At 40.4% G+C, this 25,782-nt stretch overlaps 1 protein-coding gene across 2 annotated transcripts in view; it reads left to right on the plus strand.

Moving 5' to 3' along the window:
- abca2 (ATP-binding cassette, sub-family A (ABC1), member 2) overlaps nt 1-25,782 on the plus strand; it is a 519,276-nt gene that overhangs the window by 175,830 nt on the left and 317,664 nt on the right. For both annotated transcript variants that reach the window (XM_073052214.1, XM_073052215.1), the window contains exon 2: nt 6,143-6,236. In XM_073052214.1, coding sequence (XP_072908315.1) covers nt 6,143-6,236 — 94 coding nt within the window. The remainder of the gene's footprint in view (nt 1-6,142; nt 6,237-25,782) is intronic.

A 25,782-nucleotide genomic window follows, 5' to 3' on the forward strand; every position in this document is an offset into this window, starting at 1 on the left:
TTTACTCCTTGGCGTATAGGAGATTGACTGGTGAACGTACTGAGGTGTGTATAAGGTCATGACGTGCATTGCTAGGGTGAATGCACAGTCGTTTGCCCAGAGGTGGGGAACCAAAAACTAGAGACCGGCGGTTTAAGAGGGAAAGGTTTAAAAGGGACCGGGGTGGGGGGGCAATCTCTTCACGCAGAGGGTGGTGAGTATATGGAATGAACTGCCAGAAAAGTGCTTGAGGCAGATACAATAGCATCATTTAAAAGGTATTTTGCATAGTACATGAGTAAGAGGGATTTAGAGGGATATGTGTCGAACATGGGCAAATGGGACTAACTTGGTGGGCACGATGGTCAGCAAGCATGAGATGGGCTGAAGGATAAATATTTCTATGCTTGTTTGACACTGTCCCCAGCAAGGATTTTGGCTCTTAACTGTATTCTCAGTTTGGGCTAGTTGGATATGCGGCATTCTCACCCTTTAGTGATTCAGTGGTCATGTAGTTGTTGATTACGCATCACAATGAATCTTGATTATTGAGTCTACAACAGAGCTAAACATGACATAAAGAAAATGCATGGCAATGGTTGGCTTTGAGAATCAAACATCCAAAGGACCTATTTATCCAAAGCATGCTTTGAACTAACCATACACATAATGCCAAAATATGATTTCTGAAAGAAGCATTATGTTTTGGAATGAACCAGTGCTGATTGATTCTATTATCTCCCTCGGGATCTTGTTCCTTACATGTCCATTTGTTCACAAAAATGTATTTATGCAGATTCATTTTGAATTGAACTTTTATTTTCAGTGCATGGCATCTTGCTCCTGTTCAGCTGCCCTGAGCAAGCTGATTGACCTTTGCTGTAAAGGACAGATGCTCATGACTAGCTTCAAACTAGTATGATGAAGGGTTTTGGGCCGTGACGTCGATTGTTTACTCTTTTCCATCGATGCTGCCTGGCTGAGTTTCTCCTGCATTTTGTGTGTGTTGCTTGGATTTCCAGCATCTGCAGATATTTTTTTGTGTTTGTGGTTCACACTTGTATTGTTGGTTCTGGGGTAGCTGATGAGGTCAATGAGGAGGAACCACAGTCTTCCGTAGATAGAGGAGGAGATGCCAGATGGGGAAGGCAGAAGGGTAGTTTATAAGGTGATGCATGCCTTCCACCACCTACACATAAATTCTGTGTTCTTCTGAGGCATAAACTCATCCCAAACACAAAGTACACTGCAGATGCTGTAGTCAAATCAAGACGTACAGACAAGCTGGATCAACTCAGCAGGTTGGGCAGCATCCGTTGAAAGGAGCAGTCAGCGTTTCAGGACTGACGAAGGGTTTCGGCCCGAAACGTTGACTGCTCCTTTCAACGGATGCTGCCCGACCTGCTGCGTTGATCCTGCTTGTTTGTAACTCATCCCAGAGACTCCGTGATTTTGAGGTGCTGTGGGCAGCAGATCCCTGGAGTCAATGGGAATGTTACACTTCCTCAAGAAAGCTTTAAGCACATCTTTGAATTTTTTTTTTTCTGTTCGGCTTGGTAATCTATTCCTGTGACAGAGCTCTTGTCTCTTAAGAATATGCTGATGATCAGATAAGGTGCTTTCACTTGACTTCACTATAGTCTTGGTGGATTTTCTGACCGCTATGATATAAGTCTGAAGGGAAGAGGAAGGAATTAAATAGCACAAATCAGATACTGCCTTACAGCTACTGAAGTACTATTGCAGAGTTACTACCCTGTAATTGAGGAAACAGCATTTGGGATGATACTGGAATAACATACTGTAAAAAAAAAACTTTGTTCAAGGAGTGGACCATCTCAGAAGTGACCTATCTACCTGCTTTTTCCATTAACCCACATTTCGTCCCACACTGGCCTCATCAGCATCTTAAAGCCCACAAAGCTGGAGAGGAGACAGTCATCCTTGGTCCCAAGGGACTGTCTATGCAAGAAGAAGAATGTAGACAGTTTAGTAATCAATCTGCACAAGTCAGGGTCCTACAAAATGCAGTGCTATATTAACCAGATAATAGACAGTTGTTAAGGATGTTAATGGGATATACAGATTTATAATCCTAAATAACACACTCTTGAACTTCTGGGACTGTAGATTCAAGTCTAAGTAAAACCACCAGTGTGAGCCTGTTTTAATATATTCCAGGAGCTATCCCTTCTCATTACACTGGTTTTCTTCGATGTGAGATTTCATCCCAGAACTTTCTATTTTAGATGTAGGTACCTCTATCAATAGCAGTATGACACCATCAGTTCATAACTACTCCATCTCAGAAAATAATTGATTGATACTGATAGTGTATTGATGCAGTAAAAGGAAAATAATCTTCATGATGCTTTTCCCCTTTTCGTGCTGGGGCAGCACGTCTAGTAGAGCTGCTGTCACCGGGTTTAATGTTGACCAGTGGTTATGTCTGTGTAGTTTCACAGACCGCCATTTCCCTCCTGAGGCCCTTTTCTTCCTCATCCATCGTGTCTTGCTGACTTTCTTTTTTTCTCCTTTTGGCACCCCTCTCCCTCGCTCTTGCAGTGCCCTCTGGCACTCGCTCTCTGGCATTCTGCTTCTCCCTCCCCTCTATCTCACTGGCACTCTGGCACACTTGCTTCCTCCTGTATCTCTGTGCCCGCCCCGCCAGTCTTTCTGACCCCTTGCACCCTCAACTTTGTCTCTCTGGCCCCCTTCAGAGGGAGAGATCCTACTTCGAATCGCCCACTACCTGTGACAAGATTAGCATGCATGTTTGCAGCTGTCAATCAAAGCTTGCTGTGTAAAATTCCCTTCCAGTTATTTATGTTACTGTAGTGAGTATTCTTTAAAAGAAGAATCATTGGTAGGAAATGCTTTAACATGTTTCGGCATTGTATGAATATAAATCTTTGTAATAATGCTAGTTTCCATTGGGAATAAAAACACTGAGATCATTAAGTTTTTAGTCTTGTTCCAAGTCCCTCACAGCATTCTTTTTTGTCTGGAATATTATCTATCTCTATTGGAAGATATGAATTTTGTTGAATTGTTGTATGGTCAAATTAGTTGTTTTTTTAATTGCCTGATGTTTATCTCAATCTCTTTAGGAGCAGATGATTTTAACTTTGGTGTCACTTGGGCAGTTGATAGGATAAATTAAGTTGGCCATGATGTGTATTCCAACTTTATATCTGTTCACACCCTGCTCTTTCTCAGTTGTCTTCCAGCCGCAGACTGTTAAATTACTTTGCTATTCTTTTGGTTTGGCCGCACGAGCAATCTGTGCAATCTGCCAGTCCATGAGCTCAAGGGAAACCATGACGCAGTGAGTGGAACCAAAAGCCAGAAGCCATGGTACTGACACCAGCTGCCTCCATTCTGTTAGTATTGTTAAGGAGAGGTGCCCAGCAGTTCTCCACACCCTATAGGTTTTCAATCTGTCTCTGCCAATGCTGGTGCCAAGCCTGGAAGGGTAGGTTTCTGGGTAAACATTATAGATATCCTAAAACAAGGTAAATTAATTTGTTGCCGCTTCTTCCTGTTGCCAGGATGGTGCAGCTGGTAAAGGTGCTACCTTGCAGCTCTGGTGACCCAGATTCAAACCTGACCTCTGGTGCGGTTTGTGAGGAAGTTTCTCCCTCTGACTGCATGGTTTTCCTTTGGGTGCCTCTCGATTGCTCCCATGTCCCAAATGTGCAGATTGGTGGGTTAGCTGACCACTGTAAGTTGTCCTTCCTATTCGCGTCCCTGTCCAAGCACTTCTTAAGTGTTGTTAACATACCTGCCTCAACCACTCTCTCTGGCAGCTCATTCAATATGCTGACCATCCTCTGGGTAAAAAAGTTTCCTCTCGTGTTCCTATTCAATCTCCCCCCCCCCCCCCCATTAGACCACTGTGCTTTAGTTTTTATTATCCCAACTGGAGGATTGGTGAAGGAAACCAGAGCACCCGGAAGAAACCCACATTGTCACGGGGAGAGGGTACGAACTCTGTACAGAGGCGGGAATTGAACCCCGGTCATTGGCACTGTAAAGCGTTGTGCTAACCACTATGCTGCCGTGTGATCTCAATGAATGGTGGAGCAGGCTTAATGGACCCAATGGCTGATGACTATTTCCAATGTTTTTATGTCCTTGTGCTCTACAACTTAGAATTCCAGATTATAACTCTGCAATAAAACAAAACCCCTCTCTTCCATTGTCCTTGGTCTTGTCAATTAGCTATCTCAACCTTCGATTCCCCAATATAGCTGCAAACAGGAAGCAGCAAAACAGAGACGGGAGACTGCAGATGCTAGAAATCAGGAGCAACACATACAGCATGCTGGAGGAACTAACTTTTGCACTCATATCAAAAGTTGATAAAACTTATGATTGTTTTACTCCATTATGGACATTCACCTGAAGGTCTGAAGTTCCATTCCAAAACATTTCTAATGAGAATACAGTGGGCCAAGCGATGTATGGGGAGAGGGAGAAGGGGTGAATATTTGTTTTGTAACCTCAGAATCAAGTTAAAAATTCAGACAAAGAGAGGCCCCCTGGATATTCCCTCTGAGCATTCCTGAATACTAAAACAACAGGAAAATACTGATGCTTAAAATTTAGCTATAAGCGAAAAGACAGAAGGAGGTCCTCTTTTGTTCATTTTCTTTGTTTCTAAATGAAGGCAATGCTTTGAATTAATATTGGGTTGTGCATCTTTTTTAAATTTCTGCTGATAGTAAGATATGAGTTCTTGGAGATTATATGAACATGATTTTATTTGCACTTGGCAATACAAAAAGCATTGTTATCCTGCTTGTGACATTGAAGTTGTTGTCACAGAATATTCCAGGAAGGACAATAATGGTTTTGTATTCAGTTCATGCTGTTGGAGAGAGATGAAGGTCAAAGGCATACCTTAAGAGACTTACAGAAAAGAACAACACTTCCATTATTTTGTCATTCTTCCACTTTTCAGTCAACTCACTCTGTGTACTTATTGAACATTTCTGGTTTAATTATCCTAATAGGTGTGACATTTTATGCATTTTATTGATGCTGTTTAATTTGTCAGTTTGACTTATTATGCTGCTGTACTTGCAGCTTCTTCTGTGTTGAACTACTGGGTTCTAGCACTGTTTGCAAACTGCTTAGAAGTGTTTATAAGCAAAAATGGTCCTTCTACATGGTGTCAGAGAGCAGGCATAGATTGCCCTCTTCTGAAGTGTGGGCAGTGAATGAATATATTGCATGGTGGTATGAGGAAAACACAAGTAATAGTCTTCGAGACTATTAGAGAAAGTTCTTGGGAAACTGAAAACTTTGATGGTAGGTAAGCCAGATGGTGTATATGCCAGAGTTCTGAAAAAGGTGGCTGAACAGACGGAATAAAGGGAGCCTATTCTGGCTGGCTGCCGGTGTAGTGGTGTTTTATAGGGGTTTGTGTTGGGACCGACTCTTTACGTTATATGTCAGTGATTTGGATGATGGATTTGATGGCTTTGTTGCAAAGTTTGTAGATGGTATGAAGATAGGCGGAAGGGCAGGTAGTTTTGAGGAAGCAGAGAGGCTACAGTGGACCTAGACAGATTAGGAGAATGGGCAAAGAAATGGCAGATGGAATTTAAGTTTGGTTGATGTAGTAAAATGCTGACAGGGCCATTATAAGTATTTCACAGTGAAATGTAAAAAATATATATTCAGCAGGCCAGGTAGCATCTGTGGTGAATCCTTCGACTACAAGCTAAGGTATTGTTAGTTCTCTCTGGAAATTTGCAAAGATTCTTCCTCAACCACGATGATAGTTGGTGTTTTGAAGGTGGGGAGGTGGTGCTGCGTGGTTGATAATATGGGTGTTGACAAGAGGTTTGTTGAGGATTTGGGAAGTAATTGTGTTTGACTTCGGAATCGTAGCTTTGCCATTTAGTGGTAAGACTGAGAATGAGTATGGATTCAATGTGTCTCGCAGCACAGTAAGAGACCCTCCAGCACCAACTGATTCATGCTAAGATGTCCCATCCAAGCTAGACCCATTTGCCAGCGAAAAGAGTCAAGAGTTATGCAGATTAGCATTGAGCTGTCGTGAAGAGCTCTTAATGAAAGTTTTAGAATTAGCTGATTTGCTTTATGTAACTTTTAACTCATTAAATTTCTTTTCTTTACTGTTTGTTCACAGTGGGTTTTGGCATTCGAGATCTTCATACCATTGGTTCTTTTCTTCATTTTGCTGGGACTACGTCAGAAGAAACCAACTATTCCTGTCAAAGAAGGTATAGTATTTAGAGTATCTGGTCACAGTTGGGACAATATGTGATGATAACTGTGCCAATGAAGTCATGATGTGAATGATTTAATTTGGTGCTTTGGAATTTGATGGAAATCTATTTGTAAACACAAGTAGCTCAGGAAGTAAACCTGTTCATGAACTGTTGACCTTACCAGGAGTGGGGAGAATCTATAAGTGATTCCTGAAGCATCATTTGTAAATGGAAATGTCAGATTAGTAAATTATTAATGTAGATGACTCAAATGGAGATTATCATGTTGAAATGAAATTGGGCATTGCTAATAATTCTATTCTTCTTTGCTGTTGTATGTCTTTAAGCCTCATTGAACACCAGAACATCTTGTTACCTTGGTGCACTTGTTAAGGCTTTTCACTTGGTGGATGTGGGTAGAGCAGGGTGTAGTTCTCATTTAATGTCCAAAAACAAACTTCTCAACATTTAACCATCAGTGAACCCACCTTCGGTCAGCTGTTGCAGGCCTGGTTAGTTCCTGTTCTGGTGTGAACCCAACTTTGAGGACCGACGTTCATCCTTTTATTTACCTATGTACAAGAAAATTGCTACATTTTGGCTAATTCTATTTATTGAGATACAGTGTGGAATAAGCCCATCCAGCCCTTCGAGCTGTGTCAGCCAACGATGCCTGATTTAACCCTAGCCTAATCACGGGACAGTTTACAATGATCAATTAATCTGGTATTTTCCCCTCAGGCAATGGCAGATCTGTGTGTTTCTTGAAGTGGCTGTGCACAAACCTTTTAGATAAACAATAGATCAAGAAAAAATAATAGACATGTAAAGGCCAGCTATTCAATCTGTCCCATACTTTTGTTGGTAGAGCATAATGGCTAAGCATTTTAGACTCCCTTTGCAACCAGTGATCCTACAAATAAAGCAAAGAATTAGAGCGAAACTCGGGGCCAATAGAGAAAAACTGGAAAAAATCCTCGCTGATCCCTTATGACAATTGAAACAAATTCTGGAAGATCAAATTGACCTTAACTGCAAGCTGTTAATTCTCTTAACTTGTTTTCAAAGCAACCTCTTGAAGTCATTACCCAAAAGCGCACATTTGATATGTGAGTGGGGAGACTGACTGGTTTTTGTTTTCACTGCCACACCAGTATCCAAAACACAGTAGCAGTAGTACTTTGGTAAAATAATTGTTTGTTGATTTTCCATACTGGAGATAAAAGCTTGTTAGGTACTTGCCCTTTGAGTTGAATGGGCTTCAGCCAGAAACTATTAACCAGTTCACTGCTTCAGTAATGATCTTCGGCAGGCACTCTTCAAACATTTGATACTGTAGGAAGATAGAGCCAATTACAGAGAATCAATTAGGGAATTAATTACATGCTTGTTAGCAACTAGGGGATAGTTTATGCACATGATCATTTTGAGGAGGATGGGTACAGAATATGTGAAAATAGCAAAGTGGATTGAAGTTGTATTTCTGCACATCTTGAATGGAGAGATGATTCTCTCTACCAGCTGTCAAATCAGCTGATTAATTTTATGTTACAAAGTCTGAAACTGTATTTTAGTGGACATGTAGAAGCCAATACAGGCTTCTTAGAGTTTCCCCAACCAGGGGTCCATGGACCCCTTGCTTAATGATATTGGTCCATAGCATAACAAAGATTCTGTCTGTTTTCAGATGGATGAAGAATTCAAATTCGTAAAGAAATCATATATCTAACATTACTTTTATGTATTTAAGTTCATTTAACCTAAATTCTATATTATGATTTTGAGCTGTTAATTAGATGAGTTATCAAGATTTTTATTAATATTTCTAATTATCAAAAACAAACCACAGTGCAGAAGCTAATATTGTAGTCTACTGTATGATGAACAGTTCTGACAATTAAATTGAGCATTGCATATATTAGGAATGTATGAGGCCACTCAGGCCATTGAGCTCTGATTTGTTCTTAGCAGAGTAATCTTATCGGGCCCTTATTTCCTTGTAGCTTTGCAACATGTTCTCTCTCACAACATCCATAACTCTGCTTTGACTTTTGACTTACTTGCCACTCGTGCACATGAAAGAGTAGTTTCTGGTCGCCAGCACGTTTAATTAATCTGCACATTTTGGAATGTGGGGGGAAGCTGGAGCACCCGGCAGAAATTCTGGAAAGAATGTTGAAACACCAGATAACCAGCAGCTGAGGTTGGGGTTGAACACTGGTTGCTGGAGCACCCTCTGCACCACCATTCTAGTTTTTTTTGTTCAGAAGTTTAAAGTTCATTTATCATCAAAGTATATACGAATTATACAACCTTGAGATTTGACTCCTTACAGGCACCCACAAAACAAGAAACCCCAAAAAACCATTTAAAAAAAGAGACTAATGAACACCCAACGTGTAGAGAGAGGAAAAAAAAACACAAATTGAGCAAGCAACAGCATTCAGAACTAAAGTGAGTTGATAGACACAAAGCCCAGAGCAGGCCCACAGCCTCAGCCTCAGTTCATTATACAGTGGGGCAAATTGATGTGAAGCTCGCAGACATGAAGCCTGGAGCAGGCCTCAGCCTCAGTGCTGTAGAGTGTGGAGTAAACGTCACAGAGCAGCGGGCAGAAATGTGCAGTGCAAGTGAAAAGCACAAAGTGGGAGGACGTGACAGTGGATATTCAGTTGGCCTCTTTAGTTAGCAGCCGCTTCCCGGATATCAGCTCTGCCCTAGATGATTCTGGCCCACAAAAAGACTGCAAACTTCACATAATATCTTCAAAGTTACCAGTTGAAATCACAAGGTAGAGTCATAGTCACAGAAACTGGCCGTTTGGATCTCTGTGTCACTTCTGACTAATCATTTCCACCAACCCTACATTAATTCCATATTTTATTTTCCTCCCATATTCATATCAGCACCCCCACACACACACCCATTCCACTATTGACCCACACACTGGGGGGGGTGGGGGGCAACCTGACGTGCCAGTAAAGCTATCAGTGTGCACGTCACTGGGACTTGGGAGCTAACCAGAGCACCCAGAGAAAGCACACTTAGTAACAGAGAGAACGTGCAAGCTCCACACAGACAGCAGTGGCGGACAGGGTTGAAAGTAGGTCTCTGGTACTGAGAGGCTGTGAGGTAGCAGCTCTAATACTGGCTGCAGCACAGGAGATGGGAACTACGGAGGTGTTCATAAGGATCAATCCTGCCATCCTTTTTAAGTGTTGAAAAATTAAGCATTTTTACAGATGGTTCCCAGAAAAAAATACATTTAGTTGGCCTTAGGGAAACAGTCCTGAAAGACTCAGTAATTGGGTTGTTTTGCCAATCTGGGCAGTGAGTCATGCAGTAGAAGTCAAGGGAAATGGGAGGAAAATATCAAACATTTGTATAGATAGAAGATGTTCTTCTGAGATTGGGATGGGACAGTTCATTGGTCAGAGCAGATTCAGTGTCATGTGCAATAAATTATACCATATCTCAACTTGCTATTGTTGATGGTGTGCCTAAAAATGGTAAGTGTTCCATTTGTTTAACCAGAGTCCAAAAAGTTAACTGGTGAGTTTAAAGTAATGAGACTGATTTTATCCTGTGCTCTGCTAAATTTTGATTATTTAATACTTTGCAATGGAAGTAGCAGGTAATTTACAGCAGACAACTTAATTATATTGATTTTAGGAAAATCTCAGTATTAATCTCATCTGGGACATAAATGACAGGAACAAGTGTCAATCCCTATTTAAAAGGTCTCGTCATTCTGAACCTGAGCTAATCGACAGTGGTGGCAATTACAAAACAATAATTCAGTTCTGTGGGATAGTAATCTGGGACCTGATAGGCTTTTGTCCAGAGAACAGCATTAGATGGCATTATGGTAAGGGCGATTGGATAAGATGTATCCAATCTTATGGTGATATATCTATTCAATTGGCAGATGTAGCACCTTGCCACTTACAGGGGTAAGTTCCAGGTGGGAGATTAGTGGGGAGGGATGATTGGATAAGGGAATCACAGAGAGTGATCCCTGTGGAAAATAGAGTGTGGGGTAGGGTGGGGATGGTAAAAATGTGTTTGGTGGTAGTAGATGTTGGAAGTTTTAGAGAATGATGTGTCGCGTGCAGAGGCTCATTGGATGGTAGGTTAGGACAAGATGAGCTCTTCCCCTGTTAAAGACGCTGGAGTGAGCGCAGATGTCTGGGAAATGGAGGGGATGCTGTTGAAGGGAGCATCAATGTTCTTTGAAGGAGTAGGTCTTCTCTGATGTCCTGGAAAGGAAAGCCTCATCCTGGAAACAGATGCGGATGAAGGGAATGAGAAAGGGGAATAGCATTTACAGGATCGGTAGAGGTATAGTCAAGATGGCTGTAGGAATTGGTAGGCTTATAGAAGATATCAGTAGACGGTTTGCCTCCAGAGATGGAGACAAAGAGATTGAGAAAGAGGAGAGAGCTGTCAGAAATGGACCAAGGGAGTTTTAAAGGCAGGATGGAAGTTGGAGGCAAATTTGATGAAGTAGATGAGTTCAGTATGGGTGCATGAAATAGCATGAATGCAGCCGTCCATGTAGTGAAGGAATAATTGGGGAGCAGGGAATCAGTTCTTTAGTTTGATCTCCACAGTTGAGCAAGATATTGACACCCATTTCAAGTATCCTACCAAGTAACTAGTTGCGAAAGAGAACAACAGATTACTCACCCCTCTGAAGTTCATCCTGAGCATGGGTCAGGTGAAAATATTATGGATTCTGGTTAACTGGGCCATCGGTTAATTGGGTAGCCTCTTATTTGAGACTCCTCTGAAAGGACAATAGCTAATCAAGAAAATAGATTTTAATTGGGTTCAGTCACGTGCACGTGCAAGGACATTAGACACTACGCTGTTCTTAGAGTGAACAGGTTTTAAATAGCACCAGTTGTGTGTCTTTGTGTTCAATAAGCAGTGAATCTTGTCACTGATAGTTGGCAAGAAATAAGCGGTAAGACAATTCAGAACTGTTATGCTCGCCACAGTTTCAAGCATTCAGGCTTGGAGACACCAGAAACGGCTGGGATTGAAAATGAAATAATTTCGCTACTTCAGAAAGTTAGGAACTACGAACAATTTGGAAGTATCAAAAACTATCGTGAATCTTACAATGAAAATGAAAATTTGGAGGTTGTAATTGTCAAAAGCATTATATAAAGGCAGGCCTAGGTATCTGCACTGATTTTTTGTTCATTTGCTCTCAATCAGAAGAACACAGCAGTGTACAATGGATGATTTCCTCCATTGATAACTACAGAGTTTTATAGTACTGTTAGTAGTGTTCTAATTTGTTCTCTATTTCATTTAAATCCATATTTTGTTACTCAGTAAGTGATAGTTTATTTATTTTATAACTTTTTAACTATTTCCATGAAAATTTGACTAATTGGAGCAGCTTCTTAATTGGGCCAAGATGTACTGGTTCTGATGTGTCCCAATTAACTGGAATCGACTGTATTTTGAAACAGGAACACCTGGCCCCTCGGTGATCCATTGAACCTGAAGCCTTGGAATGTGAATTTTAGATTTTGTTGTAATGGAAATTCCCAGAGGACTTCGTCCTGCTTAACACCTCTCTGGCCTACATTCAACAGTCAGCTTATAGAAATGATATTTTTGTTGAATCACTGAATTCAATGTTGCCTAGCACAGATCATAAAACCTAAGACTGTGGGATTATTTATAAGGAATTATATGCAACTTGCACACAAAAATTTTTCCATTTGCTTAAGTGCTCTCTAGTTCTTATGCATCACATATGAGCCTCTTTTAAGCCTGATTAACTTCATGACGGTATCCCTTTAAACCCACCTGTGCTATTGTTTCACATTTTACATTCTAACCATTCAGTAAAGCAGCTGAGTTCCTTCCATTTCGCACTTATTAATGACTAATTTTATCAACTCTTGTTTTGGAGCTTCCTTTTGCCCATTATATTTTTAAAAGTCTTCACTAGATCATAGCCTCCTGTCTTTAAGGGATTTAAGACATAGTCTGTAGAGTTATGGAATTATCCAGACTGGCAATCTCATCAAGTATTCAAATGTCTTTTAGTGATTTGTTGTATTCTTTCGCTGCAGGTTTATCATTTCCATTTCAGGTGTATGTCTGAGTACCACAGCACAGATACAGGACTAATTTTAGCCCATCGATGCTGTGCAGACCTGATCTTTTGCCTTGTCTGATCTACACATCTGGATCACATCCCTCCAAACCCATGCCATCCTCACTCCTGTCCAAGCTTCTCTTAAGTGTTACATTTGAACTCATATCTATCACTGCCATTGGCAGCTCATTTCACACCTCCCTCTGAGTGAAAGATTCCCCTCAAATTTCCCTTAAGTATTTTACCTTTCACCCTAAATCAGGGAGTTCATAACCTTTTTTATGCCATGGACTTCTACCATTAACCAGGGTCCGTAGACCCTAGGCTGGGAACTCCTGCCCTAAACGTATGACCTCTAGTTCTAGTTTCACCCAACTTCAGTGGAAAAAGCCTACTTTCATTTACCTTCTCTAAACCCCTCATAATTTTGTATACATTGAAGTGATCTTCCCTTATTCTCCAGGCTCCAGAGATTAAAGTCCTATCCTATTCATCCTTTCCTTATAACTTGAATCCTCTAGTCCCAACAGAGTCCTTGTAAATTTTCTCTGCACTTCCAAGTTTATTGCTATCTTTCCTCTAATTAAGTGACCAGAAGTGTGCATAATACTCTTATGTTCAACCTCACCAAAGCCATGTACAACTTCAACACAAAATCCCTTCTCCTGTGGTCAATGATTTAGATGGCAAATGTGTTAAAAGCTCTCTTTACAGCCCTATCTACTATGATGCCACTTTCAAAGAATTATGGCTCTGCATTTCCAGGTCCATTTGTTGTATAGTACGTCCTAGAGCCCTGCCATTCACTGTGTGAATTTTGTCCTTTTTTTGTCCTCCCGAAGTCTAACGCTTCACAATTGTTTGCAGTAAATTCTATCTGCCATTTATCAGCCTATTTTTCCATCCAGTGAAGATCACACTGCAAGCTTTGATAGCCATCCTTGCTGTCAATTACAGTCCCAATTTTGCTGTATCTGCAATGTTGCTGTTACAGTTTATCTGAATTATAAATGCAGATGATAACAATGGACTGGGCACTGATTCCTGCACCACATAACCCGGTCGCAGGCCTGTAGTCAGTGAGAGATGACCATCTATTACTACTCTCTGTATTCTCCTAATAAGCCATTGTTGGATCCAATTGAATACTTGATCCAGAATGCCAACTGACTTCTTCTGGACCATACTCCCATGTAAACAATGCCACTGCCTTTCCTCCATGAACCTCCTTGGTAACATCCGTGAAAAGATTGGTTCATCATGAGCTACCACACATAATGACATGTTGAATGCCCATAATCAACATTATGTATGCTGTTCCTTAGATTACCTTTCAATAATTTACCCATGATTGATAGCAGACTCACTAGCCTATAATTTGTCAGCTTATTCTTAAAGCCTTTCTTAACAATAGAGCAAACATTAGGTATCCTCCAATACTCCGGGACATCATTTTTAAATACCTCTGCCATGGCCCCTGCAATTAATGCACTTGTCTCTCACAGGGTCTGAGGGGACACTTTGTTGGATCAAAGTTTATTGGAGCCAGCACTTCCTCTTCCATAACCTGGATGTGGTCCATAACCTCATGACTCATTTTCTTCAATTCTTTAGCCTCTGTTTGTCTCCTGTGTGAATACATATATGAAAAATTATTTAAGTTCTCCCCTGTCTCCTTTGGATCCATGCATAGTTGACCAAAATGATCTACAAAAGGAGTAATTTTGTCCCTTGGTATTTGTTTTCACCCTTACTATAACTATAAACATCCTTGAGGTTCTCTTTCACCTTGTCTGCCAGAGCAACTTCATGTCCTCTTTTAGACCTCCTTAGTTCTCTCTTAAGGTGTTCTCTTACATTCCTCAACTGCCTCATTTTATCCTAACAGCCTATACCTGATGTGTGCTGCTTTTTCTTTACCAGGGTCTCAATATCCCTCAATAAACAAGGTTCCCTAAACCTGTTAGCCTTATCTTTTATTCTAGTGGGAGGAGATAATGTTAATTTACCCTCTTCCTGATTGACTTAGCATTTCCTTACTCAGCAATATGTTTGCAGCTTTTCAAGGCCATAAGACATAGCAGCACAATTAGGCCATTTGGCCCATTGAGTCTGCTCTGCTGTTTCAACATGGCTGATCCATTTTTCTCGTCAGCCTCAATCTCTTGCCTTCTCCCCGTATCCCTTCATGCACTGACCAATCAAGAATCTGTCCATTTCTGCCTTAAATATACATAAAGACTTGGCCTCCACAGCTATCTGTGGCAAAGAATCTGGTGCTTTCATCATGAAAATGTGTATGGTTAAACAGCAAAAGGGAACAGAGCTGTAGAGGAAATGGCTGGGATATTTATTTTTGCCTGTGGACTTTACAGATGAGCATAGTTAATGCTGTTAAGATGAAAATCTGCTCCTCTATCTGGATGAGTATTCCTTATCCTTTCTTTACAACTGGAGTTGTCATTTGGTGGGGCTGGCAGTAAATTGGTTGCAAGCCCTCTTGAATTTTTCATAGACTCTAAAGTCGACATTGTTCCTGGTCTTAAAGGCTGGTTGCGCACAGTGGAAGTAGCACTACTGTCTGGTGAAGGAAAATAAATTGCAAAGTTAAGTGGTTGAAGATTAGGATCAAATGGTAGGATTGACTGGCCTTTAGCATCCATGTGACTTTACCTCTTGTGCATTGTTACCTCAATCGTAATAACAATGTAGAGGCTGATTGGAACCTGAGAGCCGGGGGGTCATGATTTAAGGGTCTTTACAAGCCAATGAGAGATCAGAATACATTAAAGAGATAATAGAATAACCTAAGCTTGGACTTGCAGAATCTTTTTGCATGATGATTATTCAGTTACGACAGTATAGGTCTCTCCTTTCCAAATTGAGTTGACATGTCCTGGAGCAGATTAGTTACTGGTGATGAAAGGATCTTTAAACAAATGAACCAAAATTGTCAACTTGTCATGGAATTGTGTTCTGTTGCTCTGAGGAACAGCACCAAAGGGGGGCATTGGGTACAACTTAGGCATTTAGCTTGAGTACAAGTTTTACTTTATATTTAGCATTGCCCAAGCAAAATCCCAGGGACGCTCTTTTCCAAAACTGAATTTTGGTTTGGAAAGTCTGACTGCATGGATGGGAACCCCAGCTGTGTATGTATCACAGTAATGTGTCAGAATAGAAGGCACATCCTGCCACTCAACAGCAGCTACGACTGAATTTATTGAGGCTGAAATTATTGAGTGACACGTGTGTCCTTCAGAATAGTCGAGTGCTGAGAACCAATCTTAATTAATATAAATTGCTGAAAGATGCCATCTTTTTTGTTAGCTTGGGAGCAAGCTTTTATTTCCCATGATTTAATTTGCTCTTTTTTCACCATTATGTTGAATTTAATTACAGGTACCAAATACTCCAAGGTAGGTGGTAAAATATTATTTTGATTAAGGAGTCAGTGATGTAGCAAAAAACAGCAAACATTTTATAATCATTATCCAAGTGGGAATATTATAAGGAATAATATTGATGAAAAGCTATTACTCTGGGGTGATTGTGGACTGATAGTTTGTTACATGTTGGTGCTCTCATTTATTTTCCTGGTTATGTGCATTGGTTGCATGCAGTAAATATCAGCAGTTGTTCTGCTTTATATTCTTGTTTAATTGTTTTTAGTACTGTGTATTTTCTGTTCCAGTCTTTGTGCTTATCACAAATTTAAGATTCAATGTTTGCAGAAGTGATATGTTCCTGCATGCTCCTGTAAATTTAAATTTTTTTTTTGGTAAAAAGTCTCCACAGAGCAATAATTTCACAAATAGGCAATTAATTAGCATTGAAATTTAGTACGAAATGCAACACAGAATGCTAGAAAAACAATATTCAAGAGTCAGTTAACTCATTTATATAAACTGGGTAGTTTTACATTGATAGGTGCAGGGTGAACTAAAGTAACGTATGTGACATGAGGCAGGAATCATTCTTAGAATAAATTTATTGTTATTAGTGCAATATAAAATAGCAAGGTTCCTTGGAGATCATGGGCTTTAATTGACAGGGGACTGCTGCCACATTGGTGTGGGCTGCTCCACCCAGTGGCTTGCCTTGGCATCTCATGACAATTTGGGAACATGTCAGTGTGGATGTACAGAGCTGGTTAAGGGGATTTAACACAGATTTTACTTTCCAACATCTATATTTGAAGAAAGTCTAGGTTTAGACAAGTGTTATTCTATGAGGCTAACTAGGAAATGCAAAAGGTTGAGAGGTAGAATCTTGAGGGAATCAATCAGAATATTGGGAGAATAAATTCAAGTCATTTATTGTCAAGTTCATTACTATGGTGGTGTACAAGTACAGCATTGCAGACATGTAGGTTTAAACAAAAGATTATAGATTATGCATAAATTATACAGGACAATGAAGAGAAATAAAGGATAAAATGGATCAGTGTAAAATCAGTATAAATGTGTGTTTGATGCTCAACGTGGATTTAAAGGGGCCCTATGACTCTCTGACCAAGTTTCTAAAATCATAATTCAGTGTTCTACTGTCCACTGCTGGCAGTAATATCAGTTTTGCATCCTCTCATGGGATCTCTTGTCACAAATCTTTTAGCAACTTTTGCTTCCATCTATTCAGCAGTTAGTTTGAAATAGATAAGTGGTACCTTGGGTGTCAGCTACCTTGGTACTATGTCTATATGGAACTCCTCCCATTTAAGTCTGTGTAGGAGACATGTTCAAATCTGAGTTTAGCATCATATGCACAGTGCAAGGTTAAACTCACAGCTGCATTGCAGGCACATAGTATCAGATACACAGCATTCACAACTCCAGTGTATGATGATGCTGGTGGTTGTGGGGAGTGATGTTACATTACGTTACAACTTCACAGTTGAGCCCGTGATCTTTAAATAGGAGCATGATGACATATTCTATTATCAACATTTCTTGCTCCATTATCTTGAATGCCCCATTCTGACAGTTCAGTATAACAGATTTTAAGGTTTTTTTTGTGTTGTATAGTGATTATGCTGTGGTCTTACTATCTTGTGAAGATAATACCAGTGAAACAAAAAATAATGTGTGTGACATATCAAGGGTAACCTGTTCATCTTATCAGCCCCTTTCCATTGACGCCTGCAGAATGGGATGATGTTGGAGCTCCGTAGTTGTTAATTCAGTTGTGTCAGGAAATGCAATAACTCACTCATGCTTGCAGGACTCATGAGCTCTTAGTCTTTTGGCTTTGAAAAATGATGCCCGAGGCACGACATCATCGTACACTTTTCTAATTAACTCCATGACTCAAGTGGGCAGCTGAAGATCTTGCACGGTTTGTGATTGACTGATTTGACACTGCATTCCCTCACTCACTCCCGCCCACACTCTGTGGTTTGGTATTAAATGTATTGTGAATTTTCTGAGTCTGGAATTCATTTTAATATTGTTTCTTTTTTTTTCCTTCTTTTCTTGTTGTGTTTTCTTTCTTCGTAACATTCTTTTCCTTTCACTCGTTCACCTGCTTGACTTTGCTGCCATCCTGCATGCTGTCCAGTCTGTAAGTTGTTGGTTTAGCTGCATTTTTGTTCCAAACAAAGCACCATGGGGAAATTGATCAGCTTTCTCCATTGTTTTGTGTTCTGAATAATACAATAACAAGTCTCCTTTAATTACTAACTTGTTGGGATTAGATTAGACCTGGGACTGATGAACATTGCCACCTTCCCTGCAACATCTCCAACTTCAATTTGGTTCTGGAGGACTGATGCCCGCCACACATTAGGGTGCTATGAATATCGAATTAACACCTCATTTTAAAGCTTAACCCAGTGGGGTTGGTATAGGGGAAGATGTGAGAGACTTAAAAGTGTAAATAGGTTTGGACATGGATGGGCTGAAGGGTCTTTTTACCATGCCTCCATGCTGTTGTTGGTCAAATCAATGCTGCAACAAAATCTTTCCACTACAACCAACCCTGGAGTGGAGTTTCCCAACCAAGGTGAGCTGAAGATCCTGGAAGCAATTTAAAGCTTCAGAATAGTCACTTGATAGGATACCTTGGACTAGAAAGCACCGCATAGTTCTCTAGAGAGAATTTTACAGCTTCCTAGTTTAGGCAGATTCTGAGTTTCCCTCCATTCTCATTAGATGTCAACTAATTTGCAGCCCAAGGCATGATGAAGTATAACTCAAGCACTCTCACAATAAGTCACTTACTTCATTCAAAATCACCAATTTAGTGCTTCAGGCTCTAATTTAAAAGTGGAAGTTAACTCATGGTAGTAATTAGTATCAGAATCGGGTTTAATATCACCAGCATATGTCGTGAAATTTGTTTTCCTTGTGGCAGCTGGGCAATGAAGTATGAGATGTGGGCGTTGCCAACTAAGCCAGCACTTATTGCCCATCCCTCGTTGCCCTTCATGCTATCATCAGATGAAGCTCATTGAGCTGCATTTTGATAAGTTACCATGTTTTCAGAATATTTTATCATTTAAATATTTGTTGATATTAACATTGGAAATGCAGTTCTAGTATTTCCTCTCAAAAGATAGGAGGGCATTTAGCCACTGAGCTATCGAACATTTCTCATGACTTCCATTTCCCCTTTTGCCCACCTGTCACCCATTCCCTCTCATGTGCTCATTAACTTCATTATTTATTGAGGGAAACAACAATACTTTTAAAGTAAACTTCCTTTTAAATAAAGACACACCTGAAAAATGCTGAGGAAGTCAATTCTTCAGAAGCCAGAATCTGTATTAATATTTCAAGTCCACGGCCTTCAGTTCTGTTTTTTTTTTAAAACTGCTGCATCATAAGTTGCTTGGCGTTTACATATCAGGTTTTCACCAGCCATCGTATTTTGTTTATATACAACTAAACTAATATTTTCTTCCAAATTTCTTAACTTGGGATTCAATTGTAGAAACAACTAAAAACCTAACCCAAGTGGAGAATGTTTCATACTCATTATAGAGGTGTGAGGCAAATGCATTTTGATCTGATAGATGTTCCAGTTTATTGTCTTGGGCTTACATACCAAGGGTATAAATAACATTGAAGTCCATTTTTTCTGAAGCAGCAACTCCCTGCATTACAAACCTGATAACCTGGCAAAAAACTAAACAAAGCAGCAGTAGGTTATAAACACACGAGATTCTTCAGATCCTTGAAGTCCCAAGCAACACACACACACACAAAATTCTGGAACTCAGTAGGTCAGGCAGCATCTATGGAGATGAACAAACAGTCCAGCCCTTCTTCAGGACTGGAAAGGAAGAAGGAAGACACCAAAATAAGAGGTACAGGGAGGGAAAGGAGTACAAGTTAGAAGGTGATAGGTGAAGCCAGCTGTGTGGGAAAGGTAAAGGGCTGGAATAGGAGGAGCCTGATAGGAGAGGAGAGTGGACTATAGGAGAAAGGGAACCAGGTGATAGGCAGCTGAGGAGGAGGTAAGAGGCCAGAGTTAGGAATAGAAGAAGAGGGAAAGGGGAGGGAAAAATTGCTGGGAGGAGAAATCAATGTTCATGCCTTCAGGTTGGAGGCTACCCAGAATTGCTCCTCTATTCTGAGAGTGGCCTCATCGAGGCAAAAGAGGATTCTATGGTTCGACATGTGAAGATGGGAATGGGGATAGGAATTAAAATGGTTGGCCACCGGAAAATCAGCTTTTGGCAGGTGGAGTGGAGGTGCTCAACAAAGAGGTCCCCCAATTTATGTTGGGCCTCACCAATGTAGAGCAGGCCAAACTCTTGGGGCAGCCATGGACACCCACATGGCTGCCAGCTATGCCTGCCTTTTCATTGGCTACATAGAACAGTCCATGTTCCAAGCCTTCCCTGGTAATGCCCCAACTCGTCCTGTGCCACATTCATGGTAGCATTGACACTACTTCTTGTGCCCTGTTCAGTTTGTCAATTTCATCAACTTTGCCTCCAACTTCAACCCTGCCCTTAACTGCACTTGGTCCATTTCTGACACCTTCCTTCCCTTTCTTGATCTCTCTTTCTCTATCTCTACAGACAAACTGTCTACCAACATCTTTTATAAACCTACTGATTCTCTTATCTTGATTGTACCTCTTCCCACCCTGTCTCATGTAAAAATGCTATTCCCTTTTCTAAGTTTGTTTGTCTCTGCCAATTTTGTTCCCAGGATGAGGCTTTCTTTTCCACGACATCAGAGATGTCCTCCTCCTTCGAATAACCTGGTTTTTCTTCCTCCAGCATTGAGTTGTTCTCACTCACATCTCCTCAATTTCCCAGACATCCGTGCTCACCTCATATTCCTGCGTTAACCGGAATAGAGCTCTTCTTGTCCTACCCTACCACCCCATGAGCCTCCACGTCCAACACACGTTCTCTGAATGTTTTGCCATCTCCAAAGGGATCCTACTGACAAGCACATCATTAACTACCTCCCCCCTACCTTCTGCTTTTTACAGGGATTGCTCCCTTCATGATTTGCTTTGTCCATTCATCCCTCCCTACTCATCTCCCCACTGACACTTATCCCTACAAGCCACAAAAATGCTATATCTGCCCATTCACCTCCTCACTCACCTCCAATCAGGGTTCCAAACAGTCCTTCCAGGTGAGCCAACACTTCATCCGTGAATCTGTTGGGATTGTCTATTGTATCCAGTGCTTGCAATGTGGTCCCTTCTACATTGGTGAGACCCGACATAGATGGGGGACTGCTTTGTTGAGTGCCTCCACTCTATCTGCAAAAAGGCGGATTTCCCGGTGGCCAACCATTTTAATTCCTATCCCCATTCCCTTTCTGACGTGTCAGTCCATGACCTCCTCTTTTGCCACAATGTAGCCACTCTCAGAGTGGAGGAGCAACACCTGATTCTCCATCTAGATAGCTGCCAACCTGATGGCATGGGCATTGATTTCTTCTTCTGGTAATTTTTTTCCCTCACCCTTCCCTGTCTTCCATTCTCCATTCTGACTTCTTACCTCTTCTCACCTACCTATCCCCTATACCTATACCCTTCCCCACCCTATCCCCTCTCCACTCATATCAATTTCCTCCTTCTTCAACCCTTAACCTTTCCCACCCACCTGACTTCACATAGCAACTTCTAGCTAATCTCCTTCCCTCTCTCCCAATTTTTTATTCTGCTGTCTTCCACCTCCCTTTCTGGTGTTTCGGTCTGAAATGTAGACTGTTTATTCATTTCCATAGATGCTGTCTGACCTGCAGCTTGTTCCTCCGGCATTTTGTGTATGTAACAGCAGTAATGTAGGTTGAGTGAAATACAGTCTGAGTTAAAATTGGGGCTTTACTGGTTAGTTCAAGAATCTGATAGCAGTGGGGAAGAAGCTATTGTTGAGGTGTGAGTCTTAAGGTTCCTGCACCTCCTGCAAGAAAGTAGCATCAGGAAGTGGGCATGACCAGGATATTGGGGCCCTTGATGATGGACAACACTTTCCTGAGATATTCCTGAGTCATTCAGGAAGCAAGAAGACAAAAAAATGAGAATCAACTAAATTTATATGATTTGTAAAAGTGTATAATAGACTTTTTAAGAGCAAATTAATGTTGCTGCACTGAATGACCTGCAACTCAAGAGTTACGGCCAAAGGGTTACGTATAATAATCTGAAGCTGTTGGTTGGTATTGAGGCCACTTGTTTGCCACTTTATTTGGCCACAAGAGGCAGAAATTTAACTTGGCAACTTGCCTTTGCTCACTGATAGGTACTTAATTCACCTCTCACATTTTACTCAAAAAGATGTCTGATTGAACCTATTGGGTTATCTTAAGAGGTGGTAAATGTTGCAGATAAGGAAAAATTTTCACCAGTCCCAAGCATCATAACCTTCATAAGTTTACATGAAGATTATGTGAGTATATTCAGCCATTGTGGATTTATTCCTGAGTGTAACTTTACTTCAGACCAAACTGGACTGTGCAAAGCTTAACTAAACTTGATTTTCACCAATTGCACCACAACATTTCATGGTATATGGCTTTGGTTCTTTATATGGTGAGTATGGTGTCTAAGGCTACAATCCACGGTTTCAAATTAACACAGTAAGGGCCAAGAATTTCCTTGCGGCAACAAGTTACCTGCACATCCTGCATAACTATCTTCAGATCCAGCAGAAACTTGGGCCTTGAAGGCAACTCTCAGAAGTACTACTCTGACAGTTAATTAAGTCATACCCAAGGCTATACAGGCTATTATATACCTAGTGTTTGTGTTCTATTCACAAAATTAATCCATACCTATTAAACTAATGTATTCTTTCCTAATTTTAGAATTATTTGAAGAATTAAAATCACAAATACTCAGAAATCAATGGAAGCACAATAATTAGATAGAATTAAATCAAGAATTATAAATTGCCTGAAACTTGTGTCTTTTCCATTTAATATAAGTGGCTGAGTCTTGCAGACACATAGTTACTTCAAGCTAAAATGTTCCTAATTCAAATGGGGAGGGCCACTCTTGCTGGCCTGAAGCATCTGGGACTCCACCAGCAGGCGTGGGCAATAAAATGGTTTCCAGCAGTTTACTGAGCAATCTCCACCCTAGAGCATCATTGATGGCTAAGAAAACCAGTGAAGCTCTACCTTGTCTGTTGAAGTGGTCAAGAATGTAAAATCTAATTTCTGAAAAGCAGAAACATTTAAAGGAACTGAACTGACAATGTCATATGATTATTTCATGACATGAAAAGCATGTATTCACTTTGCAGAAATTGAAAACATAAAACCAAAAACTCTTTGAAATGGAACATGCTTACCTATATTAAAATTCTAATAATCAGACTTTGAAGATCTTGATGGTTCAGCATCTGTCTCACTAAGTACTGTTTTCCATGCTTTGTTTTACATGTTGGGGCCTTGGTACCATTCTCCCTTTCTCACCCCAAGTTCCCAGTTCCTTTGATACTCGCATAATTTTGTGTAAATGTACATGTCCACTGAAAAAAATTATAATTTTACTGCCTATCGCTTATAAAAGGGAGTTAATAGTATGTTGGGATACCAAATTGGCAATTACATCCAATAGTCCAGAAAATCTGTTAGTCTGGCGCACCAGAGTTCCAAGAATGCTGGATAAACTGCTTTTCTGTGATCTTTTTTCTGAATGAGCAGCAGCTTTAAATTCTCTATTGAAATCAATGTAATTGGATGCTGATTGGATTCTTCACCCAATCAGCATCCGAAAACCGATTTCACCAGCTGGTGAATCCCAGTACGATGAATCATTGCATTGGACTTCATTGCAATTGCCGGCAATGTTTGCCAACAAAACTTGTGCTAGCAGAGTTGTTGAACTTCTGTCAGGTCTAAACTGACTGGATCTCATCTGGCAAATTTGTCAAAGTTGGTAGAAGTTCTTAAGTTCAGCCTGACATGACCTTCAAGGCCTGTTGGCTCTCCAATCTTCCCAGCCAAATGAAACAATTTCTCTGGTTTCTGATCAATGATCTTTAGTCAAATGAGGAAATCATTATTTGGCCCTTTTGATGAAAGATGCAATCTGATTTATGAGCAAAGCAAATATCATGAAAATGCAATTATGATGGTTTGGTTAGTATAAAAAACTTGCCTGCATAATTTTTCTTCCAACAGCGTTGTATACTCTCCATCTTGATAAGGAGGAGATCGATCAATAGTGCCCAGATCCCTTCCATATTTCTTGCTCTTTCTTGGTCTGAAAGCCATCACAATGTCTGAATATACTACACTTAGTACTAAATTAAACACAGCAATTTTGAATGGCAGGGACACGTGTAAGAGTTTCTTACATTTATAACGTTTTCTGTGTTACTGTACTTCCTCTTATTTCTCTGAGAGTGTGTCTCTGTGTGTGTCAAGATGCTGAGATGTAGTGCTTATGGGATGTAGTTAATCAACGATTTGCAAATGCACTAATTTTCAATCAATATCTCTTCCATTTAATTCTCCATGTTCTAAAAGCTGAGAGGTGCTTAAATTATTCTTACTAATGGACATGAAAATATGAAGAGAATTATGGCATATGTGTAATGTTTCAAACTTTTTCAGTGATGAGGTCAAAAGCATAATTTGGTGAAATTAACAGCAATGTAAAGGTCAGTGAAACAAACAACCAATCACTTCCTTGATCAGAGATCCTTGAGTATTTTTACAAAAAAGCTAATTGATTTGTAACTATTTAGTGATGTTGATCTGAGCAGGTGATAACAGAACAGATTAAATCTTCAATTACTGAGTGTGTCAATCAGATCATATTTGGTCTTATTTACTTCTGTCCATTTCTCTTTGAGTCAAATGGGATGTTTGATTTCTCACCATTGTTTTCAGGTTTCCCAAGAAAGATGACATCTCCAGGTCATAGCTTTGTATCTTCTGCCATTTTTTTGACACAATGGCAAGGCAATATGTTGTGGGAAGTCCATATCGGCTCAAATCTCATCATTTTTACATTGGGGACTGAAACAGTCACCTCTAGCTCCAGCCCTAAGCATCCTTGAATATATTTTTAAAAGGTCCTGCAATGTCTTTTTAATGTGGAGGAAAGCATACAGATTTTGTCCCATTCTATATCAATCCTTCACCAGTTGGGTTAATGATGGTTCAGAATCAGGTTAAATAGCACCAGTGTATGTCATGAAATTTGTTGTCTTTGCGGCAGCAGTACAATACAGTACGTAATAATAGAGAAAAAAACCTGAATTGCTCTAAGTAATTTTGCACTACTTAATTTGATTATTTTATATATTTTTATATATAAAATAGTTAAATAAGTAGTGCAAAATAAAAGTTTAAGAGAAGTAGTGGGGCAGTGTACATTGCTTCAATATCCATTCAGAAATCAAATGCAGAGGGGGAGAAGCTGTTCCTGAATCATTGCCTTTGTGCCTTCAGGCTCCTCTGCCTCCTTCCTGATGGTGATGGCATGACCTGGGTGATGGGGGTCCTTAGTGATGGATGCCAACTTTTTGAGGCATCATTCCTTGAAGATGGTCTTGACACTGGGGAGGCTAGTGCCATGATGGAGCTGACTAAGTTTACAACTCTCTGCAGCTTATTTCAATCTGTGTAGTAGTCCCCACCCTTCAGCACCCCCCCCCCCCCAGCCCCCACCATGCCAGACGGTGATGCAGCCAGTTAGAATGCTCTAGTAATGCACAGAAAATTGCTGGAGGAACTCAAAAGGCTATACAGTATCTATGGAAAAGAGTAAACAGTCGACATTTCGTGCCAAAATCCTTCATGCTGCTTACAAAACTGCTTACACTTTTCCATAGATGCTGCCTGGCCTGCAGAGTTCCTCCAGCATTTTGTGTGCATTACTTTGATTTCCAGCATCTGCAGATTTTCTCTTGTTTATGGCATTAAAATGCTCCTCCATGGTACATCTGTAGAAATTTGTGCATGCCTTTAGTGACATACCAAATCTCCTCAGACTCCTACTGACATA

Source organism: Hemitrygon akajei, chromosome 7 (genome assembly GCF_048418815.1).
Source record: "Hemitrygon akajei chromosome 7, sHemAka1.3, whole genome shotgun sequence".
Taxonomy (NCBI): domain Eukaryota; kingdom Metazoa; phylum Chordata; class Chondrichthyes; order Myliobatiformes; family Dasyatidae; genus Hemitrygon; species Hemitrygon akajei.